The 14,486-nt window shown below is 45.1% G+C and overlaps 1 protein-coding gene across 3 annotated transcripts in view; it reads left to right on the top strand.

Moving 5' to 3' along the window:
- The first annotated feature begins 4,119 nt into the window (after positions 1-4,119).
- The window catches only part of Spata18 (spermatogenesis associated 18), a 31,319-nt gene continuing 20,952 nt past the window's right edge, over positions 4,120-14,486 (top strand). Inside the window, exons 1-4 of one of the 3 annotated variants that reach the window (XR_007227887.3) lie at positions 4,120-4,433; positions 11,242-11,347; positions 11,484-11,599; positions 12,828-12,937. Coding sequence is in view for 2 of the 3 variants with exons in the window: in XM_048415229.3 (XP_048271186.3) it covers positions 4,347-4,433; positions 11,242-11,347; positions 11,484-11,599; positions 12,828-12,937 (419 nt within the window). In the remaining variant the exon portion in view is untranslated. The remainder of the gene's footprint in view (positions 4,434-11,241; positions 11,348-11,483; positions 11,600-12,827; positions 12,938-14,486) is intronic. The other 2 variants (XM_048415229.3, XM_048415231.3) reach the window with 2 other exon arrangements.

The raw sequence follows: 14,486 nt of genomic DNA, 5'->3' as shown, positions 1-14,486 counted from the left end.
CAGGTGCACACTGGTTGTTCTCTGCTCTAACAATCCCTTAAGTAGAAAGAAAAACAATAGATGAGCAGCGTCCAACGTCCAAGAACTGTTCCTCAGGTCACGAATAGCTTCTAGAAAGTATCATGCCCCACCCCCCTCCCCAAGAAGCTCAACTCAGCTTCTTTTCTCCAGGAGCTTTGTCATTTTGCTTTTGTAGCCAGTCCTTTCGCTGTTCTGCCTACTTCAGATGAGTGTTTTAAATAGACGCTGTCACCTAAGGAATGTCTTCTAATCTTTTTTCCTTCTCATGTCTAATTTGGGGTAAGGGCTGCGCCTGTGTAGTCATTTGCCTGCTCATCCCTTCTTCCCCAACTGCTGAAACCAACTGGCTCCATCTCCATAGCATACCTGCATTTTAGGCAGGAAGACCATAAATATAACTCACAGGGTTGGGAATTAGTAGTGTCTTTGTAATAGTTCGGCTCTCGTCTCACATATCAACTTTGACAACAGGGCTTTTAACTGGTCCTGGGTTCCTGTGTTTCTCCTTTTACTGTGCTCAGAGGTCTTTCCCTTTTTCTCTGAAAGACATTCTCCTTTGTATCCCTAAGAACCCATCAAATATCTCTTCGGAGCCTTTGGAGGCTACAGTCAGTGGTATGAGACCTCTGTTTTTAATCTTGTGTGGGGTTTCAGTTTGCAGTGTTGAAGGCCTATGTCTCAATCACACACAATAATGAAGCTTACTAAATGTCTTCCAGAGCTGCCCAGTGTTCCAAGTTTTAAGATGCCCGCCTTGCTTTTCATAACCTATCTTCACATAGGTGCTTTGATAATACAATTTTCTGAAGTCAGATGCCCCTTGGCTATCTGAAGATCTGCTTTCCTTGGATTCCTCATTGCTAACAGGACACCCACCTATTCTTACGGCCAATTTGTCTTGTTGTTGCTGTTTTTAAGAGTTGATATTTTATGTGCTTGATTGTTTTGCCTGTGGATACACTCCCTGCACATCTGGTGCCGGTGAAGAGCAGAAGAAGGTATTAGACCCTGGGACTGAAGTGGCAATTATGAACCACCAAATGGATACAGAGAGCTGAGCTCAGGTCCTCTACAAGAGCAGCCAAAAGATGTTAATATCGGAGCTGTTGCTAACCCCCCCCCCCCCAATTGTTGTTTGAAAAAGAGAATCAATTCATTATTCATTCAACCAGAAGGATAATGTGAGCCATGTCTAATGCTACCATGTCTAGTGCTATTATTTTGAAGCTCTTTTTCCCTGAAATATTTGGAGGATGCTATGTGCTTGGTAATGGCAATGTCTCTAATTCTCCTAGCAGTTTTAACTGACATTATACCAGTTCACTATGACATCCCCTTTATATTTAATTATGGTATTTTGCTTTTATCTTTGTTCTCTTCCCAAGTAATCTGTGTGTTCTTACAAACTGGGTGCAGTATGTCATTACATGTTACTCCAGGTCCTGATCATGTTAGGAATGAAATACACAATAAATCTAAATAGCTCTGATGACTGAATACTGGCCTTTTTCACGGAATGAAACAATGACAAGTATCTCTGAAATAGATTTGCTTCATCTCTCACCGTACAATACTGCAGATGAGGCCCACATCCCCATCATCTGTGCTTCCTAAGTGCTTGTCCTTAGTCCCTCCCCACCTCCTATAGAACCTGTCACATGGTGTATAAGAAGAGATCCGATTACAATTCTGTTTGTAGCCCTGCCTGCCTTCCCACTGCCTATGAAATAAACAATCTCTTCTTATAAAAGGCTCATCAGAGCCAAACACACGACCACGCTCAGCTTGTCTCTGACTCTGTAGTCACAGTGAACTCTGCATTTCTTCCCCTGGTAGCTTTCATTTCTCTTCATTCACTTTCCTGTCTCTGGTAGACTCCTCCATCCTTACAGAGCTGGTTCTAAAGGTCACTTTCTTCCACAAAGACAGGAAAGGACGAATCACTGTGTCCCTAGTTGTGTAGTTATCTCATTAGTGTTTTACACACTGAGCTACCATTGTTTGTCTGTCTCTTGCAGATTGTGAGATCTCAGAGAGCAGGAAACCAGTCTGATTCAGTTTATACTTAAGGTGGATGGGTGGGCCATCATCAAAATCTGTAAATGCTATTAAATGCGAGAAGGCTCCATTTCCAAATCACCCATCGTAGGCACCATCTTCCTGCTGTACCAGGCCATTCCTCTGAGAGGATGGAGGCTGTCTGTCAAGGCTGATCATTCCCTGCTCCTCTCTGCAGTGTCTGTGTGCTGAACCCCCCCCCCTTCCCCTTCGATGGCCATGGCCACAGCATTGTGTATTTGCCTTTTCATGGAGCTAGTGATGTTGAAAAAGTTGATGACAGGGATCCTTTCAAGTATAACAGAAACCTTGGTTGGGATTAGGGTATTTGGGTCAATGCAATTTTTCTCTAATTTTTCTTTTCTGTATTTAAATTTATTGTTTATTAATTTTAAATTTATTAAATATTTATTTAGGTTTTATAGTGATAAAATTTCAGTAGATTATAATCCTTGTAGGTTTTTTTTTTGTACCTTAGGCAAACTGTGCATGAGGGGAAGTAATTCTGGCCTGCCCAGAGAGACTGCATACTGGCATGCTGGTACTGTATTGGCACTTCACATGAAACCTTGACTTTCTTGCTACCTAGAGGAGGAACCTACATTCAGCTTCCATCTGAACTAGTTGACTCTTCCTTCAGCGGAAATTTTTGTTTTCCGTTTACGTGGAAGAAAGCATAAGGGACAAAATTAAGTTCCCGATATAAGAACAAAACCACTCGGGTAAGGGATGCCGACTAAATGGACAAGGAAGTGCTTTGGCACTTAGGACAAAGTGTCTTGGCATACCACCAGGAAATTCTCTCTCTCTCTCTCTCTCTCCTCTCTCTCTCTCTCTCTCTCTCTCTCTCTCTCCTCTCTCTCTCTCCCCTCTCTCTCTCTCTCTCTCTCTCTCTCTCTCTCTCTCTCTCTCTCTCTCTCTCTCTCTGTGTGTGTTTGTGTGTACGCACACGCATATTTATGGGTGGACATGTTGTTTGGATCTCTTCATCTTATTTTTTGAGACAGGGTCTCTCCCTGAACCCAGAGTTCAGTGTTTAGCCAGACCAATTGGCCAGTAGTCCCAGGAGTTGCCTATCTCAGAGACGCCCTCCCTCATGTTTTAAAGTGTGTACTGGAGATCCAAACCCAGGTCCTCCCACTTGCATGACAAACACCTCACGGACTGGAAAATCTTACCACTGCGGAAACTCCGTTTTAAAAGCAATTTCGTGCAAGTAGAGTCAAAGCTAGGTTTTCTTTGAACAGATCCCTACACCACCAACCGCACCGCAAAAAAAAAAGAAAAAAAAGAAAAAGAAAGAAAGAAAGAAAAGAAAAGAAAAAAAAAGAAAAGAAAAGAAAAGAAAAAAAATCCAGACACATCAGTAGGACAAGAGTGGCATGTCATGGCACACGGAGGGACCCGAGTGTCCACACAGAGTACAGGTTGGCAAAGGGATTGCACTTGTTCATGCCAAGGAAGACTTGAAAGTTAGGGCAAAGATCTCACCGTGTAGCTGTGTATGTCATTGTTTGGAATACAAATCTATCGACTTAGACCTGCCGAGTGGGTCCAGAGACGAAGCCAAAGATGTAAGGAGTAAAAACGGTATTTTAGTCGCAGTTTCACATAGGCAAACGGAAAATTAAATGCTTGAGAGGTGAAAGAGTAAAGGAAGGGTCAAGGAAGTCTACTAAAAATTTCCACGGAGTTAACTTGCTTTCCTGGGCACACACTGTCACCTAGAACCGGGTGTAGCCTCGGAGGATCGGTCCCCTATCCTCCTGGCAGGTCTAGGCCCAGCACAGGTTCGGGCAGCAGCCCCCAGGCGTCTGGACATCCCCCAGCGGGTCGCACAACCCGTTGCCCTCGCTGCGATCTTGGCAGATACCCGAAGTCCTCAGGCTGGGCGTGAGCTGGGTGGGGGGCGGGGCGTTGCTCCGACGCTAGCCGCGGGTCCATGGCAGCCGGCCGCCACGTCAAGGTTTGTTTAATAATCGACGGGGTATTTATGGCCTGGCCCGCGGGCGGCGGCGGGGAAGCTTGAACAGCGGGCCGGCCAGCGGATGAGCCGCGGCGCCTGCGGCTCAGAGCGCCTCCCCCCTCGGCTTCCCGAACCCTGCCAGGTCCGACCCGAGGGGGAGGATGGACACTCCAGCTGCGTTCTGAGTCTGCGCAGAAAATAACATCCTTGCGGCCACAGCACCCCACCGTCCTACCCAGGCCACCCCCTCGTCCCTTCTACCACTCCATCTCCCAGAGTCAGAAGCGCGGAAAAGCGCGCGATGGCGGACAACGTGAAGAAGCTGGCCAAAAGCGAATCTTTACGAGCGCTGCAGGATAGAATCTCCTTCTGGGTGCAGGACTACAACGTGAGTCCGGATGGGAGACCCCATGGTCTCACTGCCTAGTTTCCCTCCACAGCCTCGATCGGGAGGTCGCTTCGCAAAGTCGCCACTCTTGATACCCTAACAGGCATCTCAGACTCCCACTCAGATCAAAGAAGGCAGTCCTATGCCTATCAGAACCCTTCACCTGGGGCGGGATGACTTCAGGCGGCCACAGAGCGCTAGCCTGTGTTCGGTAACCGTGGACGCCGGAGGCCCTAGCAACAGAAGGGCTGCCAGCCCCCTTCTCCCCCTTACTCCGCGTCCCTGGCCCATTTTCTCTGCCTGCTTTGGAATTATTTTCTACTGTACCCTTTCCACTCCCTGCAAGGTTTCCTTTCTGCAAGGTTCTCAGTTTTCAGGACATCCAGTATCCTAATAGAGCGAACGTTTCTAAACCTACACCCGGGAGCTATTATTATAGTAAAGGGGACATTTGTAAAAGTTGCGTCCTTTGCGTGCTGTCAGCGCAGCTGAAAGGTACCAGGGCGACTTCCAGGAGGTGTTGCCAAGGCTTTTGTAAGAAATTACAGTGTCACCAGCATTCTGTCACACCCAGAAGCACACTCCAATTTTCACTAATCCCACTCCACCCTGGCTCCAACAGCTACAAGCTGAATTTGCCTCACATTCGATGAAAATACCTTAAATAGGGGGCTCTGGGCTTTCCCCAGCGCACAGAGGGGTCAGCAGGGAGAAGTGTGAGCTGGGACGACAGACATTGGCCTGACTTCTAGGTCTGAATGTGGCTACAATTAGACAAGTAATGTTTTCCAGCCTCTCTGGGTCTCAGCACCTCAATCTGTTGGGGTTTTAATTATTATTAAATAATAATTGACTAGTAATAATAGTTCTTATTATTACAATAATATGTAGCATTCCTTTGTGAATCTCAGATTTTTTAAATCTAGATCAGCTTGCTTTTGAATTTACATCTGAACCCATCCCATATCATGCTATGTGTAGTTTGGATTTGGGTCAGTTGCTAAGCAGGTTCTTGTAATCCCCAAAGTGGTTTTGTTAGTACCAAGAAATTTTGACTTAAACCTTAAGATGAATATTCACTGCAGCAAACTCTAGTTAAAATGCTAGCTACATTTATGGGGAAAAAAAGCTGTAAATTGTATTTGCTTTGGAAGGCTGATTTTGCTGATTGCACCCATATTGGCTTAGTTAGAATTAAAATTTTAAAAAACGTCGTGAATAATTCTTTACAATTAGAGGCCCCTGGGAGAAATTTACTTTAAAAGAAAATAAATGGTTTATATCAAACCTAAACACAATACATAATTTCAATTTTCTTCTAATTAATGATTTCTTTTTAGTTAATACCTGATTTAGCTTTCCTTTTATTTCCCTCATGTGGCCTCCCCTCTTTCATCCTCTCCACCTTAATTTAGGCGGTGCTACACTTGCTCCCACAACCTGGTAGCTGCCCTTTAAGACGGACTTCACTGTGTACTGTGCCTTGGCTTCTTTTTATCCATGTGTTCATGGTTCTCAGTTTCAGTTACCTACAGTCAACTATGGTCTGAAAATACAAAACAAAACCAATTGCTATGTTTTAGACTGTGTGCGGGGTAGGGTGATGAAATCTGTATTAGAGGTTGATTCATCTCTTGCTGAAGCTTGTGCAGAGTATATGTGAGCGCTATACTACCCGCAGATAGCACTGCCTCAGTTTCTTTGGAAATATCAATCTATGCCCTAAAGCCTTTTTAATCCTAGCACTTGAGAGGCAGAGGCAGGTGGATCTCTGTGAGTTTGCAGCCAGCCAGGTCTACAGAGTGAGTTCCAGGACAGCCAGAGCTGTTGCACAGAGAAACCCTGTCTTGAAAAACCAATGTGTGTGTGTGTGTGTGTGTGTGTGTGTGTGTGTGTGTGTGTGTGTGTTGGTTTATGTTTAATCTTAAAGCACCTAGCAGTCTTCTGGGTCGTGAAACAAACTACTCCTTATTTATTTAAACTCAATCTTTATTAGGGCCGATGAGATGGTTCATTAGGTAGAGTCACCTGCTGCCACGCCTTGTCCTGAGTTTCATTCCCAGGACCCACGTGATGAAAGGAGAAGCCCGACTCCCACAAGTTGTCTTCTGGCCTCCACATGTGCGCTGTGCCGTGTGTGCAGCTCCTACCCATATATATGTATGTTATGTATACATATGTATGTTACTTACGTAACAGTGTTTTAAAAAAATCTCCAGGAAAAGAGGGTTTCCCAACAGTCCCCCAAAGAAACAAACACTAAAGCCGACAGCTAACAGTCCCACTTCTCTTTGTCAAGCGGGGTGCTATTGAACTTAATGTGAGCCCCTCAGGTACCTTTAAAGGACAGCTTGGTCTGAACACGTGACTTTCAGAAGTTGCCCACCTTCACTGTTCAGCTAGGAGCAAAGGCAAAAACTTAACTCATCCAGCAAATAGTGACTGGCCATAAAACCAGGGGGTCTGACAGGAATTTTTGCAAGGCATCTTATTCATTTTTTAAAATTGCATATTGTGTGCCTGTCTATGTTAGGTGCTGGGATTAGCGCTGGGGGCTACACATGTTTAATTTAAAAAGTGTTTCCTATGCATGAGTGATTGGCCTGTGCACCGCGTGTGCAGTACCGGCAGAGAGCAGAAGAGGGCACCAGGTCCTCTGAAACCAGCTACTGACGGTTGTGCTGATTCAGCCCCGTGAGTGCTGAGAACTGAACCAGGGTCCTCAGAGAGCAGCCAGTGCTCTTAACTGCTGAGCCATCCCTCCATCCCTAATGGAGTCGTGCCTTAAAGACAAGCCTCCCTCTGTAGAAGAGAAAGAGTGGTATGCAAGGAGTAGGGAAGCCTGAGAGAACTGGTGGGGGCTGGGAAGATGGCAAGGAGAAGAGGCTGAGCAGGTGGAGAGTTGGGGCAGGTGTCAAAGAGCCATGGAGGGGCAGTTGGGAGTTCAGCCTTTGCTTGAGGGCCCAGAGGGAGACTCTGAAAGCACAATGCAGAAAGAGGACCACTTGGGATTGAACTCCACACTGGTTGCTCTGGTTGTCTTGTGATGGGGAAACTGAAATCTCTAGAAAGAGGGTTTGGGCTTAAGTGATACTTGAAGCAAGAGAATTTATGAATAAATCAACCTAGCATATTTAGCAGACAAGATGAAAGACACCAAGAATGCCCCTTAAGGCTCCTGTGAGAGGGTACTGTCTGAATACCGGAAATTTACAAGGCAACAACTTTATTGTTGTATTGGTCAGTTCTATAAAAGGCAAGGATCCCTTTATAAGCAGAACTGAATTCTGATGACAATTACTCCTTGGAGTTGTAACACCTTATATTACACTGCCTTCAGTGGGTCAGCCCTGGGCTGGATTCCTCCTCTCTCTGGGATACTTCCATTTCCCCTCCAAGTCCTGTGGACTAGGGAGTTAACCTGAGTTAGATGACCTTAGCCTCGATTCTAAAGGCGTGTGTTTGAAATTATAACAGCAAACGGTAAATATGCTATCCTTTATAGTCTATCCTCAAGATAGGATAGATGACATATACTTTGAGTCAGAGTCTTCCTATGGGCTAACCTATGGGCAGGGTTAGCCTCTAACTTGAAATTCCTCTGCCTCAGCCTCCTGAGAGCTGAGATTACAGACACACAATAGCTTTTAAAGGAAGATGAGAGATAGTAGGACTTCACAATTCAGAAACTTTGTTTTTTGTTCTTTTTAACAAAAAGGATCTCCTGTAGCCTAGGCTGGCTTCAAACTTGATTTCGTAGCTAGAGATGAACTTGAATTCCTAATGTTCCTGCTTTTACCTCTCATGTACTGGGATTACATGTGTGAGCCATCATGCTCAGTTTACATGTGACTAGGAATAGAATCAGGGATTTGCGCACGACAGACAAGGATTCTTCTATCAGTGGATCCCCAGCCCCCAGAAAGGCCAGTTATTTGATATGTGAGACTGATGGCAAGAGCTCTGCTCTCTATCTCTATTCTCTTCCATTAAGTCTGTGTTCACTAATAGTTGAAAACATGGTAGTCAACATCAACATACAAACAGGAGATCTTACTGAGGCGTGTCTTCTATTTGGTTTAGAATAGCATTGGTGGTTGAAACAGAGGTCTGTCGGTGTTGCCATGGTATGTTCAAACAGACTCCCTGACCACCGCAACCACTCCTCCGTCAACAAACTAACACGTTCTTCACTGTCCAATCCAAGCAGTAAACTTAGGAAGAACTTTATGCTTCTCTTTATCTCTTTACTACCAGTTCAAGCTGCAGGAACAAACAAACTCACAGACATCAGGGTCTCAATGGGAAGGAGACTCTTCTCTTGAAAAGTCAACGGGCAACTCTACATCCCTGGTTCAGCTCCCCTCGAGAGAGCACGGCTGGTGTCCGAGCATGCCATCTGGAAGAGCTACAGGGGACGGAAACAAATTTGTACTGCTCTGAAATGACATATTTATATCCGTCATCCTTTCGCCAGAAGCATGGCTGTGTATCAGTTGATAATGGGGGTCTCTTTTGAGAAAGTCATCCTTGGGCAATTCTGTGGTTGTGTATCATAGCGTGTACTTACCCAAGCTGGATGATGCTATAAAACCACTGTCTTGTACATGACTGTTAGTAACAGAAATGCCCTATAACCATAGTTCTGTGATGCCAGCCTGGTTGTCAGGCAGCTAACGAGTGGCTGAGAGCGTAAACACACTGCAGGATCCTAGAAATCTGTTCTTACTTTCTTGGAGCTGCCCTCCTCTTTGCCTTCTTGATCCGTCTTTCTTTCTTTCTTTCTTTCTTTCTTTCTTTCTTTCTTTCTTTCTTTCTTTCTTTCTTTCTTTCTTTCTTTTTTGCCATCATTTTGCTCTTTACTAATTATCTTTTCTTCCTCAGCCCACTTGAGACACAAGATGGTCCTTGAGCCCTCTGCCCATTCCCTATCATTACTGTCATCTCACTTCTGTAGGCTTCCACTCTCCCATCCAAGGCCACACCCCCATTCCTGTCTCTCTCTAGCAGTCTGGATTCTACTGTTTTGGGTAGTGTTGTAGTGTGAAGCACACACGTCTCACATGCTGAGGTTTTGAGAAGCCCAACTCAACCATCCTTTCTTCGAATGCCCTGACTTTACTTTCCTGAGTTGGTGTGTCTCCCGTAGGAAAGGTAGCCAATGTATATTGTCTCTTCCCCTTCCCCTCTTTCCTCTTCTCCTCCCCTCCTTGGCTCTCTTTTCCTTCCCCCCTCCCCAGGGCCCATTTTGTTCAGCCTCTAGCTTACTTCCCATACAGAACACTTGATATAGTCTGGGATGATCATTTATAGACCATTTGCTTCCTCATTCTCCGTCCTCTCCCTCAGCTGCTGAGTTCACCCATGGCAGGCACCACGTTTAATTTAAAAGTAACTTCGGCATGGGTGGGGCATAGGAAGTCTGGGACTTACGAATAAATTAATCTGAAGACTCTGCTCCGCACAGGGTACATTTGATTCCCATCTTTTCTCTGCTGATCAGATGATAGGGCTAATTGGATAATGTGACCCTGTTGTAACTCAAGCATCTTAAGCAGTGCTTTGTGTGGGGAGCTGGGCATGTTGTGACTTGTCTTGGGACCCAGGCGTGAATATCTGTGTTGTGTACACAAATACTCCTTTGGGCAGCAGACAAGGCATGGAAGCAGGTGGTGGGAAACCACAGACACACTTCTAATTGAGGATCTAGGCTGAGTTAGCACAAAAAGTCAACTCCTTCCTAAACCTGAGGTCACAGTATCTCATTTACACGTCTTTCGCCAAAGAATTCATCTTGCTGGCGGAGAGTGGGATCTGAAACCAGAGCTTCCTGATTCCTGGGCCCTGCACCTCACAGCTGCCTTCTGTTTCTCAAAGGGCTGGGTAGTTTGTTTAGATTCTTTCTCCGAACACTTTGCATTCCCACAATTTGAGACAGGGAATAGGCCCAGACAGCAAGGTTGGGTAACTTGGGCATCATTCCAACATCTATGTAATTTTATTGTTTGTTTATTGTTTGTTCATATAACCGCCCCTTCTTTCAGTGTTGGAATCTCTTCAAGGTCTAGCTATGAACATAAAGACCAAAACAGAATAAAAACCAAGAGGCCCCCATGACCTTCTAGAGTTCCATTCTCACCACTGAAAGGGTTCCCCTTACATTTCCTGCTGTCATCTGCTAGTGGCCATGGCCCTCCTTTTGTCTTGCTCCCCCATAGCATCCTGCACCCAGCACAATGCCGTCCTGTTGTTAAAGGAGTTGTAGACTTGGAACATATAATATCAAGAACTGAATGTTATGTACAATGTGATAAAGCAGGTATATGAGGCGACCATGTGCATTGGGGTGTAAGTTGTCTCTTCGGTTCATAAGGGGATTTTTTTTAAATTTAACTTTCAGGATTCTGAGTAGAATCATTGCTATGAAAGTAATTCCTCAAACCTCAGGAGGTTAAACACCCACAGACAACTTCCTCAGGCACTTATCGTTGATCAAGTCAAAAGCTTTGGGAGTCTTGTGGGTTCACACTTCCCCTCCGCCATGGGAGGAAATGCTTCCTCTGCATTTATCTGGTGGATCTGGAAATCTAGAAACAAGATTGCTCAGGAGAATTTTTTTTCTGCCAGGCCCAGTCATGGTGTATAGAACTGAGTTGAATCACAGAGTCGCCAAATGCCAGCTGTGCGTTCAGAGGACTAGATCTTGGTAGACTAGAGCCTGGTAGCCCCTGGATTACACAGTCACATCTATCTGCAGCCAGTTCCAGAAACAAGGAACTGTACGGATGTCTTGTGTTTGACTTTACAGACAAACTCCTGTGATGAAAACCTAAATTACTGCATCGGACTCATCGAACAAGTGGCCAAAGTGCAGGCACAACTCTTCGGGATCCTCACGGTGACAGCCCAAGAAGGTGAGAGCAATTTCTGCCTCCCCACCCTTCAACCCCTCTCCTTTTCTGTTTGTGCGACTGTGTGTATGTGTGTGTCCATGCCCTCTGGCTGGGACCCCTCCACCACCCTGCTGATCTGCCATGTACATTCTCTTAGGAGGACATAATGAGGGTGTGGCAACAATCAAGGGTCGCCTTTTGCCTTTGCTGGAGACATCTTTCAGCTCTGTAAACGTAGGAAAACTTATGGACAACAAGGCCCCCCTTACGCAGGTAAGGACGCACAAGGCTGACGTGGCAGCGTAAAACTGGAACTTCCAAGTTTGGGAAAGTGAGCAAACCGTGTTCTCACATAGGCCTGGGCACTGGTGACTTCCATGGGCAGTGGAACTTTCTAGATAGTTGGAACCCAGAGCGCAAGGATGATGCATATCAAAATTAAGACAGCAGTCCCATCATGTTTTCTGTGGCCACAACAAACTCCTGCAGGGGACAGCAATGCGTTGGTGGGCATATGTACTGAAGGGAGTGAGCACATCCCTGGGAGCCAGGACACAGGGAGGGGCCAGGCTTGCTCATTCATAATAACTCTCTTGGGAACTAGCCCAGGTCTCATGAGAACTTCCGGTTTCCCATGTTCTGATAGCTTCTCCCATCATGCCCTACCTGTCACCTGGGAACGCCAGGGCCCAAACTTCCAATCCACACACTCTTGAAGAACACAGTATAGCCATATTATATACAACGTCAGCCAGTAATTTTACTTCCAAATGTTTAAATGACTTTGCATAGACTTATAAAAATGGACGTAGTTCCCCAAAGCTACAGAGAAACGTAGTTTGAGTGGGCTGTTCTGAGCAGGATCAGTAGTTGAACAGTTTCTGCTTCGGTGAGAACCAAGCTGGACAGAAACCCTGGGGAGTTGTAGACTTTGATGTTTCATTTACGTACTGGCCACACGGGGACAATAAGTTTGCCAACTTGATGCTGCGATCCTGATTTCTAAAGCATGGTAGGTATACAAAAACAAACAGGTTTGTAGTAAACCTGGCACCTGGTAAGACTTTTCTTTACCTAGAGGTGACAGTTGTCATTAATACTTTTGGAGGACATACACTGGCTAGAATTTTACTGTCTGTGGGTATTATTCTGGGTTAGGGATCTTTTTATTCTGGGAGTAGAGGTGATGCAGTATGCTGTTTTAAAGTCTACACTTAAAATCGAGTTGTAATGTACATATAGTGAATACCACAGTAGATGAGTTTTGAACCAGGAACACACACACAAAACTCTTCCCTACACTGATTCGCAAACTGCCACCCCTCTCCGAGCCCGCCTTGTGTCACCTCCAGAGCAGCTTCTGAGGGCTCCTGCTGGAGACGTTCATGCACATGAAGCCAAGCTCTTTTGTAGGCAGCTGCTTTGGCGAAGTGCGGTGTTTCTGTCGTGTGTCCATGCCATTGTCCACGTCCACACTACTTATTTTTTTTTTTCTTTCCAGGTCACGTATTATAGAGACAAAACGAGAGAAGCTAGTTTTCAGGATCAGGACCAAGAGCAATTAGACACTGAATTCATCCCCGACAGTCAACAAAACCAGGTTCCAGACGAGTAAGAGGAATGCAAGTTATCTTTTTTTTCAAATGGAATTATTCTAAAATGAATTACTTTTTAAGTTTGAAAAGAGAATAATGGGTCATGTAAAATGTAGGGATTTGCAACTAAGTGTGTGTGTGTGTGTGTGTGTGTGTGTGTGTGTGTGTGTAAGGGAAGAAGGGGGAGAGGGAGGGAGTAGAAGGTGTGGGGGAACTTATGACTGAGTTGGGGCATGAGTATCTGCATTCTATGATCCTTGGTTCTTCACCTCCATCTCTGTTGCTCATCCAACGGCTCATGTTTTAGATAAATATCAGTAGATAACAGTCTGTTAGTTCAGAGAGTATGTAGAAGAAGGTTGCTGGAGGGGGACAGGTGAGATGAAGAGGAAGACTGAGAAAAAACAGCCGAGCAGGGACACCTGTATCAGCTACTTTTCTCGGTGCTGAGACAGAGGATCCGAGTTTAAGGGACATGGAGTTTATTTTGGGGAAATAAATTTCATCATGGCGGCTGAATCGGGGGCAGCTGCTCTCCTTGCAGTCAGGGTGCAGAGGGCGATGCATGCCAGGCTCAGCTCTCCTCCCTTGCTGTTCAGTCTGGCAGGCAGGCTGCTGCTTCAGACATCAGTTACCTCAATCCAGATAACCCCTCATAGGCATGCCCAGAGCCTTATGACCTAGTTGTTTGTTTGTTTGTTTTTGTTTTTGTGTAAGACATAGACTATGGATGACCTGGAACTCACAGAGATCCACCTACCTCTGCCTCCCAAGAGATAGAATTAATGGCATAGAGGCATAAGCCACTACACATATGACTTACCTTCTAGATCCTGTCAAGGTCACCGGGTCTATTATCTCTTAGGGGAGCATCTATATTTTATTGGGAGAATTGTAAACTTAATCCAGGTTTTTTAATAACTAGCTACTGTACACACACACACACACACACACATATGTAATATGGTATGCGATATGTATATATAATGTATATGTATGTATATATATTTAAAAGTTAGGCAAGGTCAGGTAACAGGAAAAAGTCAGATTAAGCTTCTGGAATCACTGCAAAGAAATTTCTGGCTTTTGGTCTGAAGGTTGGCAATTTATATGGGGCACCATTTGACAAGCTTAATTTAAAAATAAGCAAATAAAAACAACAACAGCCACACACACAACCCCCCATCCCTAGCATCCACTTCATTCCTACCATGGATAGGACAATAAGAAAGGCAGGGATGGACTAGTTTGTGACTCTATCTTGTTCTCTGGTGGAATTTCCTTCTTTTCTCCCTACGTGGAAAATCTTGCATTTTGCTCGATAATAAAAACAATGCAAATTTCCTTCTCAAACGCATAGAAGCAGAAATGTGAAGGTGGAAGTCTTGTTAGCTCACTCTGTCAACACTTGGACACGCTCTACTCCAGACACACTGTGTGTGCTTGCACTTCCACACACACCTAGGCAGCAGTCACACAACTGCAGTAGCCAAATGCACACACAAAAGCTGAGTTCCTCTGAAGGACTCAAATGTGTTTCGTGTTAGCTGATCCTTTCGTTCACC

Source organism: Myodes glareolus, chromosome 8, assembly GCF_982192425.1.
Source record: "Myodes glareolus chromosome 8, mMyoGla1.1, whole genome shotgun sequence".
In the NCBI taxonomy this organism is placed as follows: Eukaryota; Metazoa; Chordata; class Mammalia; order Rodentia; family Cricetidae; genus Myodes; species Myodes glareolus.
Note: the sequence above shows the minus strand (reverse complement) of the source record. Positions and strands in the feature narration are given on the sequence as shown.